The 21,272-nt window shown below is 40.5% G+C and overlaps 2 protein-coding genes across 2 annotated transcripts in view; one reads left to right on the top strand and one right to left on the bottom strand.

The window, feature by feature from the left end:
• Positions 1 to 1,730: 1,730 nt before the first annotated feature.
• CLCA2 (chloride channel accessory 2) lies at positions 1,731 to 17,971 on the bottom strand. The gene is given in 16 exon segments (XM_072343364.1): positions 1,731 to 2,417; positions 2,714 to 2,950; positions 3,506 to 3,673; positions 4,748 to 5,018; positions 5,709 to 5,933; positions 6,737 to 6,843; positions 7,050 to 7,227; positions 8,212 to 8,439; positions 9,085 to 9,312; positions 9,576 to 9,744; positions 10,602 to 10,710; positions 11,011 to 11,161; positions 13,435 to 13,572; positions 13,773 to 14,159; positions 16,450 to 17,211; positions 17,621 to 17,971. Coding segments are annotated over 16 exon segments (4,134 nt in total). The 3' UTR covers positions 1,731 to 1,992.
• Positions 16,565 to 21,272, top strand: part of ODF2L (outer dense fiber of sperm tails 2 like) — a 20,738-nt gene continuing 16,030 nt past the window's right edge. The window contains exons 1-5 of the mRNA XM_072343189.1: positions 16,565 to 16,648; positions 18,173 to 18,328; positions 19,026 to 19,204; positions 19,446 to 19,573; positions 20,401 to 20,523. Coding sequence (XP_072199290.1) covers positions 20,416 to 20,523 — 108 coding nt within the window. The 5' untranslated portion in view covers positions 16,565 to 16,648; positions 18,173 to 18,328; positions 19,026 to 19,204; positions 19,446 to 19,573; positions 20,401 to 20,415. The remainder of the gene's footprint in view (positions 16,649 to 18,172; positions 18,329 to 19,025; positions 19,205 to 19,445; positions 19,574 to 20,400; positions 20,524 to 21,272) is intronic.

The raw sequence follows: 21,272 nt of genomic DNA, 5'->3' as shown, positions 1-21,272 counted from the left end.
CCATTTCCTGTATCTTTTGCTGAAAACACAGAAGAAGTTTCAGCTGACTCAGAAAAGTGATCAGGTTTACCCAGGTCACTTGGTGGCAGCTGAAGGAAGGTGGTGGCTGTGCAGCTGCGTGGCTTCCTGAGCTGGGCCTGTCCTCCCGGTGCAGCACCATCTTTTGTCAGACCAGGGCCTGGGGAAACACCGTCCTGTGCCACCCTTACCACTTCTCTTCCTGTTCTTTAATTCCATCTATCTGTCTTACATTCACTTGGTAACAAAACAGTTTTTCTTCTTCACCTCCTACATTAGGAGAAGGAACTATTTAAATCCCCAAAAAACTGTCCCTGGATTTAGACTCAACTATAAATGAAAAGGATTGGGAATGGGTAGGAATACCGTTTAGCTCCAGTGACTTCCTGCTTTATACCCTTTATATGCTCCTGTCTCCTTCACAGAGAGAGATCTGCCCTAAGTTCTTCACTCTGGATAGATTTTAACAAGGATCCCTCCTGTGCCAAAATTCCCTTCCCCGTCGTTCTCTTTCCAATGTATATTATCACCAAAAAGCTAAAGCACCAACCAGCAACCTCACTTCTACTTCTCAGCAGGGTGTGCTCAGTTATTTCCAGCTGCAGCTGCTACAAATTTGGCTCCTTTCTGGGTGCAGTAGCAGCAGTTGTCACCCCACAGAGGTGCAATGAGGGGGTGGTAGCAATGACATGTGAATATCATATTTTAGCTATGCGATACAAACTCTGCACCTGCTCTGAAATGCTCTATACACTGCACCTATGCTGTATTCTTTGAGGAAAAGATCCTCCTAGCAACAGAGGACCTGTTTGATTTTGTTGTATGTAATTCAGTATCCAATTCATTTTAAAGGAACAATGCAAATCTAACACAACATTCTCTAGAGTTTCTTCAGTTCTTTACTCTCTGAACTAGTAGAGTACAAACTGACTCAGAGTTTAGCCATAAAATATTGCCCTGTCTTATCTTTACACATGGTTTTAGAGTCAGATAATCATTGTATTTGCAATCTCATTACGGGAATAGAAGCAACCCCAAACGTCGCATGTATGTGTATGTGCACATATGCAAACTTTCACATATATTTACATATACATTGGTATAGACAAAAATAAAAGAAAACCTTCCTGTCTCTATAGAGACAGAAAAAGTTCCTTGAAGGACACAGTAAACTCAAAGAAACCCAGTGTGTTGTTAATAAGCACTTCTCAGCCTTCTAAACCCAAGGAGAGCTGTAACAACAGGGAAGAAAAGTTCTAATGGGATTTTTGATAGCAGAGATCCATCTCTAGGTTGGAAAGCCATTTTCTGTGTTTGCTTGTTGAAGGACACAAGTGATTAGTAGCAGACACATACTGGGACCATTGCAGACTGTACAGTTTTTCCCCAGACATGACATGTCAGAGAGCGGAAAGCAGAGTGCCCCAGCTGGTCTCCTTCCTTCTGCTCTTGTTTCCAGTAAACATTCTTCTGCCTTCAGTTGGGTCAGGACAAAGATTATTTCTGCCTCCTTGCAGACGTTTCTCCCCCACCCCATGATCACAGTTTCCTCCTCCCAGGGAATTCCCCACCATACCTAGAAGATGAATAGCATGTGAGCTTACAGAAACATAAACAGAGCTCACACTGCTTAGTTTTGCTTCTTGTTTTTTTAAAAAGGAACACTTCTTCAGTATGTCTCTCCATTTAATCAAAACTTTCCAACACACAGTAAGAGTAGGCCATGACACTGCACAGTGTTAAGACTGTACACAGATATTGCATTTTTTCAGTACAAACTATCAGCATATGACCTGGTTTACCGCCATCAATCTTCTGTGATAAAATTCATAGACAACATGATACAGCTGTTAAATCACTGTGTCTTCATAATATCTGGAATCTGATTACTTGTTTACTCTGTTTATTGTAGGATATTTATTTTTACAAGTCTAAGCAGTAAAATGTTCTATAGTACCCGGAACTCTGACAAGCCTACACTTTATGTTGAAGCAGCTTAGCTGTATTTTCTGAAAGAGCCTTTTTCTTCTTTTTCTTTACCAAACAAAGGCTTGTACTTACTGTTAGACACACTGCTGTTAATAATAGAAAGAATAGTAACAATATTGTTGAAACACCAAACTTCAAATTAGAAGTGGGATATGCCATTGGAGGAATAAACATTACTGCTTGTGCAATATTAGATAGCTCAGAGTGAAGAAAAACTTCATCCACAGCACGTATTGCAACATAGATTACGGTTATGTTCCCTGTTGTAAAAGCTTCTGGTTTAAACACAAATATTTCTGTGCAGCCAGCACGCTGAGGTGATAGAGTGGAAGTATTCACAAAAGTAGCATTATAGAAACTGTCCCTTAGTTCCAGAGGAGTCTCACTTGTTCTGATTTCATAACTTGCGGCTGAAAATACAAATATTAAAAGATAACGGTCATCTGTATGTTAGCTATCATTTCAACTTCATATCTGTTTCAAAATACTCTCCTTTCTAAACACTTCTAGAATACTGCTTACCTAGTACCATCCTCACAAGCCAGTTCAGCACTGGAATAATTAACACAGCATTTCACAGGGCATGAATAGAGCCCTGGAACCACAGTAGATTTTAATGAAATTTCCATTGGTGTCAGTGAGATAAAACTCCACTACAGATCTTTTATCTTGGGCAGGAGGCAGGCTAGCAAGCCAACAAACGTACCTTGGCCTTTGTCAAAATCATCTCCTGGTGCAGTCCATGATAGAATGACTTTATCATCTTCCATTCTGGCATGAAGGTCAATAATTTTACATGGTGGAAAAACATCAATATAAGGTCCTATTGGAACTGCAGATACTGTGAAAGATTCTCCCACAGCTATTCTAGCAAAACCTCCTCTTCTGACCTGAATATTATTTTTAATAGCTGGGGGCCTTGATGGGTTCATCTTGAGTTTACCTACAAGATTAAAAAATGCTCATTAATCTTAACTGTTTGCATATTATTGTACTCCACAAACTACCTGAACTTCATCTATACTGTTTTAAATATGAAAATACCATTCACTTCATTTAGGACCATTTCAAGGGCATTGTCTATTTCTTTGTAGTTTAAAGAGTGCTACTAAGAAAGGTAATAAAAGATTGAAGTAACTGTTGCTTTTTATAATATAAAAAGGAGAGTTTAATCTCCTAATATTTTAACCATTCTTTATTTGGGATGACTGAATGGAGTCCTGTACAGACTAAACCTATGGATAATTTCTTCACAGACAAAAACCAAATCCTATTTACCTATATTATATAGATACTGTCCCATTATAGTTTTTTGAAGTCTACTTTCAGTATTTTTCTGGGGTATGCAGACTATTTTTGTGTTAAACCCTTCACAGGTAAATCTCTCTTAGCTGGGCTGTTGTTGTAATGCCTACTCTCAGTATCTTCAAACAGATATGATATCTTCAGGTGCTGGAATGAAACTTTATTATTTTTTCTCTGCATTACTTAATCTTACCATTTTCTACATAACCTGGTATATACATGGCATGACTCCATGGCATTGCAGTTTGTGGCACGGTAGTCCTGTTAGCTTGGACATGAACTTTTAGGCTGTGTCTGCCATTCCCAGAGAAAGAAAACAAGTACTTGGAATAGATGCCATCATTCTTAATAATGTCAGAACCTAGATAAAAGAGTGACATAAATTGACTTCAAACAATGGATGTGCTTTTTTGAGCTTTCTAGATTCATACATAGTGAGCAGAATTTAAGAATAGGTAAATTCTTCTCTGATGGGCAATCTGTGCAGCTCTTCTCCCTTTGGTTGCAGGTTAAAACGATCTGAAGTTAAGATGCTTCCTTGTACTGAATGTTAGTTGAAGAAAAAAATCTAACTTGGGAAAATCATTGTATTTCACAAACTGTCACATGGGCCCTAAAGCTGTGCTCTGGGAAAGTGTCCAGGAATTCAGGGCAAACAGAGGACCTGCACTTCTGAAGTGCTCAGTGTGCATTTCCAGAAAGTATTCTCATTTAGGGGCTTACCCCCACAGTAATGCAAACCAGAGAGTACTCATAACTACAATCTTCTGATTGTTTTCAGTTGTGAAATTTAATACAGAAACAAGAATTTACCTAAGTAGCTCTAAAAGTTACCAAAATTATTTCATAACTACCTACTCTGTACAAAAATCCTTTCCACCAACATGATGGACTGTGCAGTTAAGACTGTTTTGCCTTGCAGCAAGTTTAATTAACCATAATAATTTCTGCAAAGCAAATGTGTGAGTTACTAAACATTACTAAATTCTAACTCCTTTGGGGTATTCACACCTTTTCTTGGCAACTGTTAAGAGGCAGTAGAGAACAAGGCCTGCAGCTTCTGCCTGGAAATGCCTACACTTCACCTTGCTAACTGTTTTCTAAGATACTGACATTTAACAACCACATTTTCCAATGTGCTGAACATCATCAATTCAATCAGCTGGAATGACAACTGATAACTAATGAACACAGCACAATTCCACTTACTGGAACATGTCTGTGCATTTAGTTCATGCATATAAATCCTTTTCTGAACAAAAGCTTAACAACAACTTCAACAAGGTCAGCAACACTTGTGTGTGTTTCCACAGAATGTTAGAAACTCTGCCTCAGAGCATTGTATCCTGAAGTATTCAGTAAAAACAGTACTTAAGGAAGTATTTTAATTTAATTTTATAGTATTTCTGAATTTATAGTCCTAGAATCTTATTACCTGCTCCATTGTCCAGAAGTTCCAAGGAAACCATATCTCCATTCTCTGAACTGATGATGGCAGTCACACTTGCCCCAAGAATAGGAGAAAAGTCTTGACTAATCTGTACATAGACAACCATTGCACTGGGATAGTAAGTTGTATCTTTACTCATATAGGTTTTCACAGATACAGTGGGTAAAGTAGCATTTGCTGCTCGAGAAGTTACTGTCATTGTTAGAACTTGAGGAGCCAGGTGAACATTTATCAGTGTGTATGTCCAGTCTCCTGTCTGAAAAAAAAAAACAACAACCAAATGTTTTCATTTGAAATAACAATCTTTTGGTTAATTCAATTTGTCCTTATTTAAATTCTGCCAACGTACTTAGACTAAGTAGAACCCTACAAGTAGATGTGTTTTAACAGTGGAAGCACTCATAATTACAAATCAGAGTAAAGAAGTGCTTTCCAATTATCCTCTGACTCTTGGCAGACATTCCATATGAGACCACAAGCATAAATTTCAATTTATTTCCTTATCTTCCATGGATTATTCGGGAGATTAAGAATAAAAGTCTATGGAAAAAAAGTCTTCAGAACTTTTATGATGGAAAGAAGTTTCTATGTACAGTACAGTAAATATAAATGGACTTATTATGTTAAATAAATGTTATCTATTTCTTAGAACAGAAATGAGAGGAAATTCATTCACTGGCTGCTGGTAGCATTCAGAAATTTGCAGTTAAGTTGTAAATAAAAAGCAAATAGTAGTAAAGACAATACAGACAAAACCTTCAGGTAGCTCTCTTGAACACAGCAGATACTTTTGTTTGGGACACAGCAGCAGTTACATGGTTTAGATGAGAAATTCTATCTCAAGCCACTAAGTGATTCTAATTAACCTAAAATTAATGAAATGGAAGAAATGTAAAGTCAGGATATTCTTCCCATTGCTAAAAGACAAAGAGAGAACAAGTTGTACCTGTGCAGTTCCTGGAATCTGGAGACGAGCTACGTGGAATACTGAATCTAATTCAAAGTCCTTGACGGTGTAGCTTCTTCCAATGGGATCAATCAGGATGATTTCAGGTGGTTCTGCAGCTTGCCATGTGACTACAAAGAAGGTTTCTCGTCCCACATTGCTATCAATAGTCACTGTCCTCCTGAGTTGCCTGTACCCTGCAACACTTTTGCCAGCACTTTCAATCTATCAGAAAGAACAAAATTATTCTATCAGTTCTGGAAACCATACATTCTTACAAAGAAGAACTTGGTCTACCATTTTAACTATCAAATCTGATAGATTTGAAAAGTTATGAAAATGTACAGTAATATTAGCCTCTGATAACTGGGGACTTTATTCTCCCCTTCAACTATATAATAGCACAATTTAGGGATAGCTACACAGAACCATAGGAGTGACAGAAAAATTAGGCTTTCTATTAACATTACATTTTTACTGGATGGAATTCCAGAAATGCAGAGGTATGTGGGGTACTACTACTTTCTCAGCTGAAAATGCTGATATTAAAGAGCATGATCCTGAATAAGGCTGATTTATGGATTTAAAGTTCCATCTATAGGCTCCTTCATGAGGAGAAGCAATAAATAATATTCCTGATGCAGTCAAAACTTAATCCTTGTAATGTTTTTGGGTGACCAAATTTCCAGATCACATTCTGTGCCTTGCTTGAAGTGGTAATTATCTCTGCAAACTGCAGAGAAAAAGCTTGATATATTCTAACATGTAGTAGAAATCAAGGAAACTTTTATAGTTTTCCAGGTTACACAAAAGAAATTAGAGTAAACACAATTGTACTGTCTCATCACCTTGTTCAGCCTGCAAGCAGATAATTACCATTCAGGCTGGTGAAGTTGTCACCTGGAAAGAGGGAACAGGACACGCAGGTACATTTGATACATTTTGATCTTATCTAAAAAAAACAACAACAACAAAACAACAAACAACAGTAGGTGGGATAATATAATAAATGTGCTTATAAGACAAACCTGAACAGATTGATGGAATGTATCTCCACTTCTGGACGTAATTCCAGTGAAAACATCCAGTAAGTCACTGAAGTCCAGCCTTTCTGAGACAAAAAACTTAAATCCTCCTGAAACAGCATGATTTATTACAGATTTAGCTATTAGATATTGTATAAGACACAGGAGCTACATCTGATTCTCAAAATGTACCACGTACACAACTGCAGGGCTGCCAGGGAGGGAGGACAGCCATCTCACTTCCCTGTGGACTCTCACCACCTTCTTCATCGAAGTTTTCCTAACATCTTCAGATTGGGTTTGTTCCTATTCTTACCTGTCTCTTTGGAGAAGTGTTCGATTTCCTTAGCAGCTGAGGACCCAACAGTAATGGTATGGATGACTGATCCACCATTAATCACTTCAGAAAGACACCTGCCTGTACTATTGTCCTGTCCACCTGTCACCAGTATAATTTCAGATCCATACAGATGTCCTTCTTTCTTCCTAATGACCTGGTGGTAGAAAAACAAACTTTAGCAAAAAAATAAATATCACATAATATACACTGTAATTAATTTTGACACTGTCTTTAAAGACATTCTATCATAATGAATACCATCTAAGTTTTATATAGTAAGGTGTAGAAATAACAGGAGCCAAAATGAGAATATGACGTGTACTTGACAATGAGATATGCAGTGAACAACTCCTGTAATTCCATTTCTCTCAGGTATATTTATGCAGACATTAATACTCCCAGCAAAGGGCTGAGACTAAAAGCTTCAGCGTGCAGGAAGATCATTAAAATCAGACATAAAAAGGAATTGCTGCTCCTAGACTTCCCAGACAAAATTCAAAGAGGCAGTGACCCACCCTGGTGGCAGGATGAGTACGTCTCACATAATTCATTTGCTGAACTGTTGTGGTACTCAGCAGGATGGGGTAAACTGAGGCAGGGAAAAGTTGCCTTTAATATACTGGTCTTAAACATGCGATAATAAAACCATGTTAATGAATTCATATTGCATAACAAGGCCAAAAAGGAATGTGATTTTAGACAAATCTAAGTTGAATCTAGCAAGCAAAATCCCACTTTATCAAAGACAGCAGAAATGCAGTGTATGTCAGCTTCAGTTTTAGAAATAATTTAGAAAGCAGAATGGAAAATTAGTAAAGATAAAACTTGCATAACTCATAACATTTGTAACTACTAAAGTTGTGAAGTTAATTTGTATCATGATGGTTTATAATATACATATCATTAAACCTACTGCAACAATCAAATAAGTTCTTATAAAAAGAGTTTGTTGTATTTTTAATTATTACAAGATGTTAAATAATAAATTCACAGGAAAACTAGGAGAGTTCTTTTCAGAAACCATTAAATAATCAGAGGAAGACATTTGATGTAGCCTAGACACAGATATCCTCACTACTGAAAAGACAAACCATCTACACAAGAGGTGAGAACAGAAGCGGTGTATATGATGCTTCACCTCATATGCAAGCCTTAGGCCTGCACAAACATTTGCCCTCTTCTCCCCTGAGGCTGTAGGGAGGTATGAAGCAAGCTGTTTCCGTGCTTCGTAGCTGACTATCTGGTGCACGTGAGTTTTGATCTCTCCTTTGTCACTGAATGTGACAATACCGACATAAGTGTTTTCTTCCACAACTTGCAGTAAATACAGTTCTGCTGCTTGATGCAATCTATTTATCCAGTTACCCTACACGTAAAAGGAATGAAAAGCAAAGAATTTTGTTAAGCATGTGAAATAACAATGAATGTTGCAAATTACAAACTGATAGCAAAAAATTGTTGGCAGAAAATATCACAGACGGAAGGAACATAAAATATTCACTTTTGCAAGTTCCAATGTTAATTTAGAATACAAAGTTCTGCTATGCTATTCAGTTTGCTTCACTGAAGATCAGCCTTAAACTTATCAATACTTAGCCTGCTCACTGATGGACACTGTTCCTCTGTGAAGAAGGCCTTCAGACCCAACTCTTCTGGATTTTTTTTTGTTCCTCACAGCTTTCCCCTACTCTTCTGGCTCACTGTCAGTCTTTCTCATGCTCTGTGCTATCCAGCGCACAAAGTCCTTTATTCCACTCAAAACTTTGCCACTGACAGCCACCTGGCCAGTATCCTGCGTCTCTGTCCTGGCCTCATTCATGTTAATTGTGTCTCCTCTGCCTCAAAGATTTAAGAAAATCCCAAACATTCTCACTGTCAAGTGGATTCCTTACAACTCTAATCAGGTTTCTCTGTCTCTGCATGGAGACTATTTCTTGAATAATAAAGTTCTGAAAACAAAGAGGCAAAAAAAGTACAGTGTCTAGCGAAGTATATCTGATGAAGAATTTACCCCAGCTATAGTCTTGGAAACATCAAGAACTAAACAGATAACTCTGTCTCTCTTCTGCAGCAGTGAGAAGGAGGGAGGAGTAATAAGGTTGCTGCTGGTCATTGGAAGATCATTTTCAAAATCTGTAGAGTTTTTAATTACTTCCCATGTGCTTCTGTAGTCACACATTCGATTCTGCAGATTGGGTGCTTCTCTATTATGGTTATGCTCATTACAGAATTCCACCACCTAAAATGTTCAAAACAGGTAGATAAAAATCAGAAATAAGCAATAACAGAGTAATAAATAAAGTTAAGATGGAAAACTGTAACTGGTGATTTTTGTATACACATAGTTTACCTCACAGTATACTTCATACTACATTAATAACAGCATACATTAAGTTGATTTGCTTATATAAAAGTTGAACCAATGTAGCATAGGAGAATATATCAAATTTTGTAACAGTATGTTTCATTGAAATAAATCTGTTCTAATATGTTTGTACTTACAGATGATAAACTTTGCATATACATTATTGATGATACTGCAGTCTGATTTCTCTGAGGAATAAATGCACATCCTTCCTTAAAAAGCCCTGTTAGCTTATTAATGACACAACTACCATCAGTGCAGGAGTTTTTTTCACAGACATAGATGCCAGTAAGATCAGAGGAACATCTAAGGATAAAAAAGAATACATTTCCACTTAAAACCCTACCTGAATATAGTGCTGACATTAATGATGCTTGCAGCGTACTCTGCAGCCCACCTGAATAAAAGTTAGCATAGCAAAAAGATATGAAAATCCATTGCAAAGAGACAAAAAGAAGAATCATTGATTTTGAGCTTCTTCAACACTTCAGCCTCTTGTAAGTAGAAATATTACAATTACAAAGTCTACAACTGCAAAATCAATTTTATTCATCCAGAAGTCACATCTTCCAAATGCTTCCATACTCTGAAAAACAGATGTAAATGGCTTTCTGGTGTACCATAGGCTTGGTGAGTTCCAGGTCAAATGTGCTGTAGTGAAACTTTGTTTCTCAAGGTCCATTTGGTTGTACAGACAGTGAGGAAAAGCAGGTAATGAGCCAGGCACTCCTGCAATGGTGACTGCAAAGGTGAAGATGTTCAGATTTAGCAAAGATGAAAAAACGGATTGGAGAAGGGAAGCTCAGCAGGAAAGCCCCAGATTTGCAGCATGCTCAGAGAGAGAAGAAATGCTTAAGCAGACCATGGGAAGGAGGATTTCTGAACAAGCACCATTTCCTCTCCAGCAGTGGAGTCCAGAAGTGATGAAGTCTCCAGTGTGAGGCCAGGAAAATGTAACACCACCTCTGCCAAGCCATCAACCGCAGAATAGTGTAAAGGTGAATGCACAAAAAATAGTAGTTTACTCATAACAAAAGAATTTAATAATGGAAAAAATAAGGGCTAAAAGAAACTGGGATAGCTCCAGAGCTTACAGAAAAACATGAGGCAGCTTTCTAAAATGTACCAGAAAAAGTTTGTAGAAGTAGCAAATGCTGAATTACCTTGTAACTTTAACCTGATTCTGTCCAGTGACGTAGAATGGTCTGTCATTGTCATACTCATCAAACACCCCCCAACGAAGATGGGCCCACTCATGCACAAAGGCTCTGCCTGCAGAGAGGACAGAAGGGCAAACACCGGGTGACCAGAGTTGGCTGTTACATCACTGCTTGAAGAGTTGATCAGAAATACTACACCGGGGACTTTAATCACACCATGACACCACAAGCAGTTTTAATATCAAGGAATTCACTTCTGTGCCCAAGTGTGGCTAACTTTAAATAACATCATTTGGAAATCTTAGCTTTAGTGTTAATTAAAATTGGCTTATTTTATCACCAGCTTTCAATATTCCATCATTTGTTCCACACTAAAGACAAACTGGAGAAGTAAACAATTTAGGGCATTTACCCCGTGAGCCATAGATGTCTGTCACATAATCATTTACTAAGAAGTTAGGTGTGAAATGGATGTATTTTCCCATTTTTCCACATGCTTCATGTTGCAGAGTGTATGGGTCATCGCCATGTTTCCAGTAAGGAGCTGCCACTATGACATCTGCCTAAAATCATTAAAAAGTACAAAAAGTTATAAAAAGTAACTTGATTAAAGGAAGAAATGTTTTGTTGTTTATTTAAATTATCCAATGCAGTACCACCCAGCTCCCAACTGAGCTCCTAACTTCTGCTGCAGCAAGATGAAGAGAACATTATGGACAGATTTCCCAGCAGCATAATGAAAGCTCGAAGTGGCATACTAGTGTACTTATTCCTTTATTAAAGTTCTTTGCATATTAGATAAATTTCTTATAAAAAATAATTAGAACCTGTGACTACAGTAATAAAACAGAGAGCCATGAGCAAGTACAGCTTCTCTTCTTGCACGCAGCCACATTTTTCCTTTTCCTCCCAGGCTGCAAATCCAAGGAACTTTATTCTCATGTTAGGTTTTACTACATACTGAGAAAGTATTTGAGAATTAGTCAGAAGCATCAGTGTTAACATTTTTTCTGTAGGCTTTTGTTTGTTTGTTTGTCTGTTTCCTAGACTTAGAAAGAAATATTCTTTTTGGGTGGGATTGCAGTGCTGGCTGCATGTACTTATAGTTGGGATGACTTCAGACAGGAGAAAGGTTTAATACAATAGGCTGAAACAGAATTCCATCAATAGAGAATTCTGTTCAGAAAAGCAGTCATTCAAAGGAGAGAGGAAGAAGAAGGTGTGAATTGGTACCTGCACATCAGAGGGATTGGTAGTAAGTGTGTCCGCTCAAGGCAGACTGGAAAATAAATATTAGGTATGTCCCTGTTATCTTTACTCAGCCTCTGATAATTACAAATGAAAGAAGGTGGCAAGCAGTGACAGAACTAAAACATAAGTTAATCTTATAGTATTATTTATTTATCATATATTATATGAGGGCTGCTTGGAAAATAATGCCTCCTGTTTTATTATGCCAGCCCACAATGTCAGAGGTGGATGTTGGTGGGATGGCAGTAGAAGCTGCAGAGGGGCAGCCTGACAGAAGAGAGTCTGATATGGAAGTGTGGATGAAGCAAAGCCGTGTCACTGAATTCCTCTGTGCCAAAAAAAATGAATCCATTGACATTCACTGACACACTGAATGTTGCCGAATGTTTATGGAGACAAAACAGTAAGTGTGAGCTCAGAGAGATGGTGAGTGGTGCATTTCAGCAATGGCAACAGTGACAGTAGTCACTTCTACTGGTGCGGATTTTTATGACCATGGCATATAAGCTTTTGCGCATCACCGGTGAAAATGCACAGCTAACAGTGGTGACTGTGTTGGAAAATGGTGTTTTGTAGCAGAGAATTTGCTCTATCAAACAGTGTTATTGTGCTCTCAGTAGCTGTTGTAGTTTCCACAGTAATACATAGGAGCCATTGCTTTTGGAATGACCTATGTACATTTATTTTTTCATATGTGATACATATATTGTTTTATTGTATACATTATGTGTTATATATTATATTACTTACTGAGATAATATATTGGAATGTCTGCTGCAAATATCTCATACTTGTGGAGCTGGTCTTTAAGTACCAGCAGCCATGCAGGTAGCTAAAATACAGATTCATGTGTATCCCATTTCCTGGACTGTAGCTACACAAAGTTTTGAATAAATGGAGTCTATGCCATTTCTGTAGCAACAAGGTGCCTTTGCTTTTCTGGATTTCCTTTGCTTTCTTGCCAGACCTCTCCTAATGAGTCAGAAACTCCACCCAGGTAAGTGTTATTGCTGTCTTCAGCACAAATGTCAGTCACAGTGCAATTAGAAAACTGTGACCTAATTTACTAGATGATCTTCAATGCCTCTCCAACCCAAGCCATTATGTAACATCTTAGAAGGATAATGGGTTAAGAAGGCAAAAGGGGGAAAAAACAACCAGTCATTACTGGAACTTACATGCAAACATTCCCAACTTGTCATAAATGAGAAAACAAGTAGAGAAATTAAATAAGAATCTTCAGATCAAAGATATTCAAACCAGGCTTCTGAAGTGATTCAAGAGCCTGTAGAGCACTCAGTTTATGGACTATGATGTATTTAACATGGAGCTTCTTGCAGTCAAGCACTCTTGCTTCTCATTTAAAACCAACAGGATGGTACTACTCTATACTGTTACCGATGCTCATTATTTATGTACTTACTAGTGGTGGTTCACAGATCATTTTGTCTGATCTTAAGAGCATTCTCATGTGAATGGTGTTCGTATCTCTTCTTAAAAGTTACTGTACATTCGGGCATACAAATAAATGTTCAAAGTAACACTTAGTTGCACCCCATTTCCTGCAGCTGTTGTTGAATCTTACCTTTTCATAGCTCTCGTGTTTTGGTTTCTCATAACTTTTCTCTTTCCATGTCGGAGGTATCAGAATCTTAACGCTTCTGAAATAGACCCTGCCTTTTGTAGCACTGAACAGATAAGAGGAAGCTTCGGTGATCATCTCCTGGCAAACATGCAATGAAAAGACGGGATTAGCAGCATGTTAATTCCACTATCGATCTCGACTACAGCATTTGTTGTACAGCTTAGTGGCGGCTAGAAAGACACGTCGGTCCCGATTTCCTCTCGGGGGCTGGGAAGCACCGCGTCTGCCGGGCAGCGCGAAGCCACCGGGGCTGCCCCTTCCTGGGCCCGCCGCCTTACCTGGAGGCGGGCGACGAGCCGGTCGTCCTCCGGCACGCGGGGATGCACGGCGGCCAGCAACCCCTCGTAGCCGCCGTCCCGCAGCACCGACGCCGCTTCCCCTGCCGCCGCCAGCGCCATAGCCAGCAGCGCAGCCCCCGCCGCCACTCCGCCGCTCATGCCGCCCTCCGCCCCCCGCGCCGCCGCCCGCCTTCCCCGGCACAAGAGCTACGGGCGTAGGAGGACGAGGCGGGCACCTGCCGCATTCCCTCCTCCCCTCCCTGCCCTGCAACCCCCCCTGGGCTGGCAGCGGTGTCCGGCGCCTTCCCGGCGGTCTGCCCGACGCTGGTGTAGCGATGAAATCCGAGAGCCGAAGCCCTCCAGCAGCCCACACTGAGAGCCCACGTGCTTTTAGGGCTAAAGCAGAAGTTTGTTCTTGCATGAACAACCTGGGGATGACATTCCTACTGTTACAGCCCTACAGTTACACCAGGAAAGTGGCTTGACGTTGGTGACACATAAAACCCACCGAGGCTCCCACTTGCGGTTTTGATGGGCCACATCCACATTCCAGACAGCTCCCATTTGATAGCAGGCACCGTTTGTATCTGCCTGCTGCAAGGCAGAACTTCCAGGACTGCGGGATTTCCAGGGCTACTTGTGGCCACATTGATAAAATAGAGAATTTAGCCAGGAGCCCACCCCTCTGCTCCACTCGAGAAAGCTGTGGGCCACCATGAGGCCACCCCTCAGCCTCTTCTGCTCTGGGCTGAACAAACCAAGGGACTTCAGCCAGCCCTCACACACCTTAGCCACATACTCTTCCTCATCTTTGTAGCCCTCCTTTGGACACTAACATCTTTATGTCCTTTTTGTGGCACCCAAATCTGCACACAGTGCTGAAGGTGAAGCTGCACAGCACAATGCAGAGTGAGACAATCCCTCCGCACACTTGCTGGCAGTGCTGGGCCTCATGCACCCCAGGGTACAGTTGGCCCTTTTGGCTGCCAGCACACACTGCTGCTTGTATTCAACTTGTTATCAGCCAGAACCCCCGGATCCCTTTCTGCAGGGCTGCTCTCCAGTCTGATGCACTGCACAGGGAGAATGTCTAAATTGAGAAGTGAATGCAAGTATATTTGTGAATTGATTAATAGAGAAACAAAAGCTTCTATTGCCTCCTTAGAAATTCCAGAAAGTCTCCTGCAAATAGCTGAGATGTCTGACTGAGCTGGAAATTTATCTTTAAAGCTTGTTAGCTCTTCCTCTGAAAAATGAAAAAATGTAGTAGCTGCCTTCAGGAGCATCACAACAGCACTGCAAGTATATCATGTGCAGTTATAAAGAAGCCAGTTCCACAACTAAGAAGTGAAAATAGAGTCTTTTTGTGATAAGCAGCTATTGCCAAAATCGAACAATAAACAAAGAACGGCTTTGGATTCTCGAGTTTCTGATGCAGAAATGAGAAGTTCCATTATACCTTTAAATCAGATAAAGCCATGAGCTGGGACAAACACTCAGCAGTTTCTGCAGTATTTGAAGAAGTCACTCTCCAGCACCTCTTCCATTCTTTTGGCTGTGTGGCAGTTGAGTTGTTCATTATATTTCCTTCCATCATTTCCCACCTGGAGCACTGTACAACAGGGCCATCTTAAACAGTTTAGTATTTCTCTTTGTTTATGAGGTACAGAGTGATGTGCTGATTATTGTGCTAATTAACCCTTACCATAGTTTTTGTTTTATTACATAAGCAACCACCTGATTTCTAGATAATTGCAATCATGTATTGCTTTAAAAAATGAGTCTACCTTATAACAACTTCTGAGAAGTTAAAATTCCAAAATCTATTTGAGCAGAATATGAGGCACCAAGAGCATAGCTAACAAACCACAACGCCAATGCAAAGGTCTGATGGAGATCATTAATTCACTGCGAAAGCTATGGTTCCTATAAAGAATAAAGCATCAGGCTTCTCCACATGCAAAGACAAAATCTCCCCTGCAATACAGGTATAAACCTGCCATTAATCCATAATGAATCATGGAGTGATTTCACCTTTAGTAGAATTATAAATCTTGGGATTTAGCCTTTGATTTTTTTTGCATGTATATGAACTTTCTTTTCAGAAATCTGTGCCTCATCTTGTTCAGGAGAGCATTTGTGGCGAATGGGAGGAATTAAGCAATCTGTCCTCAGCCGTGCTTCTCTTGACACAGCCTCTTACACAGCTCTGGATGCGTGCCCTGAGCGCCACTCCTGCATCGGGACACACACCCTTGTTTTGCTGAATCTGTACCACTACGTTGCCCAGCACGTGAAAAGGAAACCGCATTAAACACTGATGAAGCCTGTGGTGACACGAGTGCCATGGGTACCTGGCATCAGCTTGCAGTATTTGGGGTCCCCTGGTGCGCCGCAGTTCTGAGCAGAGCAACGCCCCAGCTGTAACCGCGGCTCCCCGGGGAGCACGGGGCTGTGTGCAGGGCTCTGAAAAGGCGATTCCGTGGGAGACGACCAAAATGTTGCACCTGTAGGAGGCAGTTACCCGCGTGCTCTGAGTGCTGCACCGCGGTTTACATCTGTTAATCTTGTACAGACAATACAGATTTACCTAAGGAGCAGAAAAGCTAGGAGCATGATTTTTTATTTTTTTTTTTCCTTTGTGCAACAAAATAACGACAACCTCAACAAAACGTACTTTAATGGCAACATCCAGAAAGAAAGCAAGTAGGAGCAGCGGGCATGCCGATCCCCAGGGCTCCCCAGGCGCCCAGTCCGTGCTGCGACAGCCGCCTCCCCGCGAGGCGCTGAGCGCTCCGAGCTGCGCACGCCGCAGCCGAACAGCCGTTGCCGACGCTCGGTTGCACGGCAACGGCTGCAGCCGTCCGCGAAGGGTGGTGAGGGCCGCTGCCGCGGAGGGGCGGCGGGGTGGGCGACCCGGGAGCGAAGGGAGCGGGGCCGGGGCGTACTGGGGCCGTGTGGGGTGACGCTGTGGGGAGCGGGGCCCTGCACCTGTGTGCGGCGTGCGAGCGTGGAACTGCAGCTGCGAGCTTCGCCCTTTCCTTCGGCCGCGTTCCGCTTGCTGCGTCTCGGGGTGATTGTTGTGCGTGCCGTGAGTTCGTCGCCGCTTATGTTGGTAGTGAGCAATCAGCCTTACGCGGCACGATACCTGAGCAAAATTTCGCTCGTGTTGTGTTCTGTCTCCGACGGGCCGCATTCTCGGTACTCCGTGTTTTGCGGAGGCGCCCGACTGCGTCCTGCGGTAACTTCGCAGGTGGCGGCGGATGGGCTCCAGCGGGTGCTGAGCCGCACAGAGCGCACTGCAGCGCTGGCAGAATGCCGTTACCGTCACCGCCAGCCGCAGCATCACCGCCGTGTAACCGCACCGCTCCCGCCCGCGGCTCCGCTGCTCAGGAAAACTTTTTTCTTGCTGATATTGACGAGGCAAGTTGGTGCTCTTCTGTTAAGACTGAAAAATGGCGCACTGAAACGATGTGAAAATCTTATTTCTTCTTTTCTGCATATCTAGATGAATTAGGATAGATTAAATTTCACACTGAACCTGCCAAGGTGCCATTTTCAGTGAAAGCAATGAAATTCAATAACCCAGCTTTGGCTATATAACCAAGAAAAAGATACAGAGACCTGGACTGTGTTTCTCAAACTGGGGCCTGCTAGGAAATGTAAGCATGAGAAGGGTAGCTGCACATTAAAATAAATAATATTAACTGCAGCTAACTACACTATTGCTGTGCAGTTATTTGCCTTATAGCAAGAGTCTGAAATAGAATACTCTACATCCTGACCTTGTGGGATAATCTCCCAGAATTCCAGTATTTGTTTTCTCAAATATGTGACAAGATGAATACGTATGGAAGAATACAAAATTTCTGCCTGCTGAACCCATTTGGAGAGGATGCATCACTTGGTATGGAAGAAGGAGTATTTGGTTCTGGCCAGGTACAGCAGAGGCAAGGCAGCTTCCTGGTGCTTGGCAAGGGAGTGGGGCAGTGGGGTGTGTTTGCCAGCGTGTACCACCTGGAGCTGGACTTCTGTGCCTTGTGCAGCACATTGTCCTGTGCAGCTCCAACGTAAGCAGCTGATCCCAGGAGAAGGGAAACGCTGCTGCTGCTGCCTTCATCCCAAAAGGGATCCCAAAAATTGCTGTGACATATGGTATCTCCCAAATTCACTGCAGGTAGTTTGCCTTTACCTCGCATACGAGGTGTGAGCTGTCAGTCAAAGGGTGCATCCTGTGGTATCACAGGGTTGTACACTTGTTGGAAATAATAAATGAAAGTGAGATTTCTTTGATGCTTAACACTTCTGAATTGCCTGAAGAGCTGGTTTGTTTTATGCTGGTACGCCTTGAGCTGGCAGTGAGTGATACTAAATGCTATATAATCATGGATTTGTTTCAGGTAAAAAGGTGTGTGGTATCTGTTACATCTCAAGAAGAGGGTGTACTCTGTTCAGTGATTCTGCCATACAAAAATGATTGCCATAGAACTACAAAAGCTATCCAAGATGGAAAATATTTTACCGAGCTAAGCAAAGAATCTGACGATCCAGAACAAGTAAGAAAATGGGTAAAACAAAACATAGTACCAATGTGAATATGTTGACATTTCAAATCTTTAACATTTAATCTTCTCTCTCTCTCTTTTTTTTCTTAATTAGAAAAAGTTGAAATATATATATTCTTTTATGTCCTATGCATGAAAATGTTCTTGCAAAGTTTGAAGGAGTTCAGATGGTCATAGAAGTCAAAATAGGAGAGATCACAATGAATTCACATTTAGCAGCAGTTAAATATGAGTTGTGGTGTGCTATGGAAGCCTTGTGGAGTAAAGAACTTTTAAAATTGAATGTGATTTTTCATTCCTGAGTTCCTCAGTCCTCTTCTGGAAGTCATAACCTTTACTTCCTGCATGCTAACAGATGGGTGTTTATTCTGAACATTCCTTTTTTGATCTTTAGGTTTTCATAGAGCTGTCTTATGTCATGAAGCTTTTTATTGACAGCTACAGAGGGAGTTGCTTCATAGACTGTGGGGGAGATAATTATGTGAGAACCAAACAATGGCATGGTTAATTGAGGTCCATTCATTTCTCAATTCTCAGAAATCTTCTTAACAATTCCCTTTATGCTGATCAATTAACTCGGAGGCAAAAATCACCTTTCCTGTTCGTAATGTACTTATTTTGTGGTAGAGAGTCTGCACCATTGTAACCAACGACAAGTTAAACTCTAACTGGATACATTGTTTGTAAGCTCCTAGCAACTGTGCAGGAGGAAACTTGGAAAAAGATGTGGGGGACTCATCCTGGTAAACATGGGATCCAGGTTACAGAACTGTCCCCGCTGCTTAAAGAAAGCTCACCAAAAAATCACCTGCCACAAAACTTGTGTGTAAATGGAGAGAGAAGATGCACTTCAGACAAAGAGAAAAGGTAAAATTTCATAGTACAAGGAATGTTTGAATAAGCTACCTTTAAATTTATTTTTAAATAAATATTTGAGAATAGCGATGCGGAGATGCCAAAGTGTAAGATCCATGCCCCATCAACTTCACTATGCATCTTCTAAAAAAACAGCTGTAAAATTATGTGTTATTAACTAGGCATGAGCCTTGTTTATTTGCATACTTATTAGCAAAAGTCAAGTTGCATTTATTATTTTGTATGTGGTCAGGGAGAAGGAAAATGCCTCTCATGAAAATGGTGCTTCACAGGAGACTTTTGAAGCAGAAACAGCAATTAACTCAGTAGAGAACTTGTTGCCAACTTTTAAAGACATGCTTGGTAGAATGACAAATGTAAGTACATTGTAGTCAAAAATCTGTACACATACTAAATACTGAAGTCAAAAATAGTTCTTGCTTAAATTTATTGCCTTCATCAATGTCTGTGGATGTTTTTTAAACTTAGAAAGTCTTAAATTTCTGATCTCTGTAAATGCTTGTCCCACTTCTAAGTCCTATTTGCAGAGGATGCACAGAAGAGTTCTTGAAAGAGCAGAGGTGTGAATTTTCCTGTTTTAACCTTTGTCAGACATAAACATAACCCTTATTTAGATGTGTCCCTGAAAGCCTGCTTGCCCCTGTTTCTTAGGACAAAAAAAGATTCACAAGTCAATACTGTCTGACTATAATTTGGGAGGAGGTTTTTATGTTTTCTAAGTAATTTATCAATTTAAATGGTCATCCCAGAATTTCATTTGAACTTTTCTCCAAGAATATTAACATGAAAAATTTCCATATTTATATTGTATACAGATGAGGAAAAGATGACTTCTTTGCAAGGAGTTCTGGGAAATGAGATTCCAAAGTTTCCACTTTGTCAGTGATGGGTGTTTTGGGGGTTTTTGTTGTTGTTTGTATTTTGTATGTTTGTTTGTTTTTTCATGCTAGCATGATGGCATTTGGGCTATTAATCAGATGTTAGATCAGAAGAGGAACCTCTGTTTTGCATCCTGTTTAAAAATTGCTACAGCAACATTTTTTATTTTGTTATTTTACTTTTAAATGTTGCAAACATTTATTTTTACTGTCTCTTTTTGAAAGCAATGCCTAAATATTAGCCACAAGTGTTTGGGGCAGTGTTGTGGGTCAGGTATAATTTCTTGGTCACATATAATGTCTTAACAGGTTTGTACACCAGAAATGATAATTATTGATACACAAGAAGATTTTCTGGCAAAAGAACTAACAACACTCAAACTCACCAAAAGATTGTTATGGCTTTTACTTCAAACAAGAGAACAGAAACAGGTAAGATGACCCAAAGTGATCACTAGCTTCCTGTAAGAGCCAGGGATCACATGCCTGTAAATTGTAGGACAGGTTCTAAGTACTTGGATAACAGAGGGAGAGAGGATAGTCCCAGAGGGAACTGCTTTATAATAATGGGAATGCAGTGAGATTAAGGAGATGGTTACGCCTGGGGAGCCAGGTGGGCTGTGACAGGGTGCAGGAGCTCGTTAGGCATAGATAGTTCCAGCTGGAAGAGACACACTTACTTTAAAAGGATTGAGAACAGCTGTTCCAATTCCTGATATGGAGTGCAATATGCTTTGGAGAGCAAGCACAGTATATAGCAGTATGTGCTGGAATACTGAGCTTAGAAGACAACGTGACTGAAGGATTTTCACTGTTCTCGTTCTGTGCCTACTAATTTCACTGCTGGTGTGTTGTGATCAGGGATGCTTTGTGGTACTGATTGTCATTCAGAGCTTAGATCATGTCTAATGGCATAAAATGCTGAGTTACCCTGTCTCTTTGGAGGTGTTAGATTCACTCTCTCAGCAGTGGCACTAAAATGCTTTGGATGTACAAGCTGAAATTTGTACTGTTTGTTTTGTTTTATTTATTTGAATTCATCCCTTCTCCTCCAAAATTCATATTATAAAATGTCATTGGCTATGTTATAGTTACATATGTTCTCTTAGATTTATAGCAACAGTTAATATAGATTGATTTTTCTGTTCTCTTAGGCTGTGTTTTATGTTTCATTCTTCAGA

The sequence above is a fragment of the Excalfactoria chinensis genome, chromosome 8 (genome assembly GCF_039878825.1).
Source record: "Excalfactoria chinensis isolate bCotChi1 chromosome 8, bCotChi1.hap2, whole genome shotgun sequence".
Taxonomy (NCBI): Eukaryota; Metazoa; Chordata; class Aves; order Galliformes; family Phasianidae; genus Excalfactoria; species Excalfactoria chinensis.
Note: the sequence above shows the minus strand (reverse complement) of the source record. Positions and strands in the feature narration are given on the sequence as shown.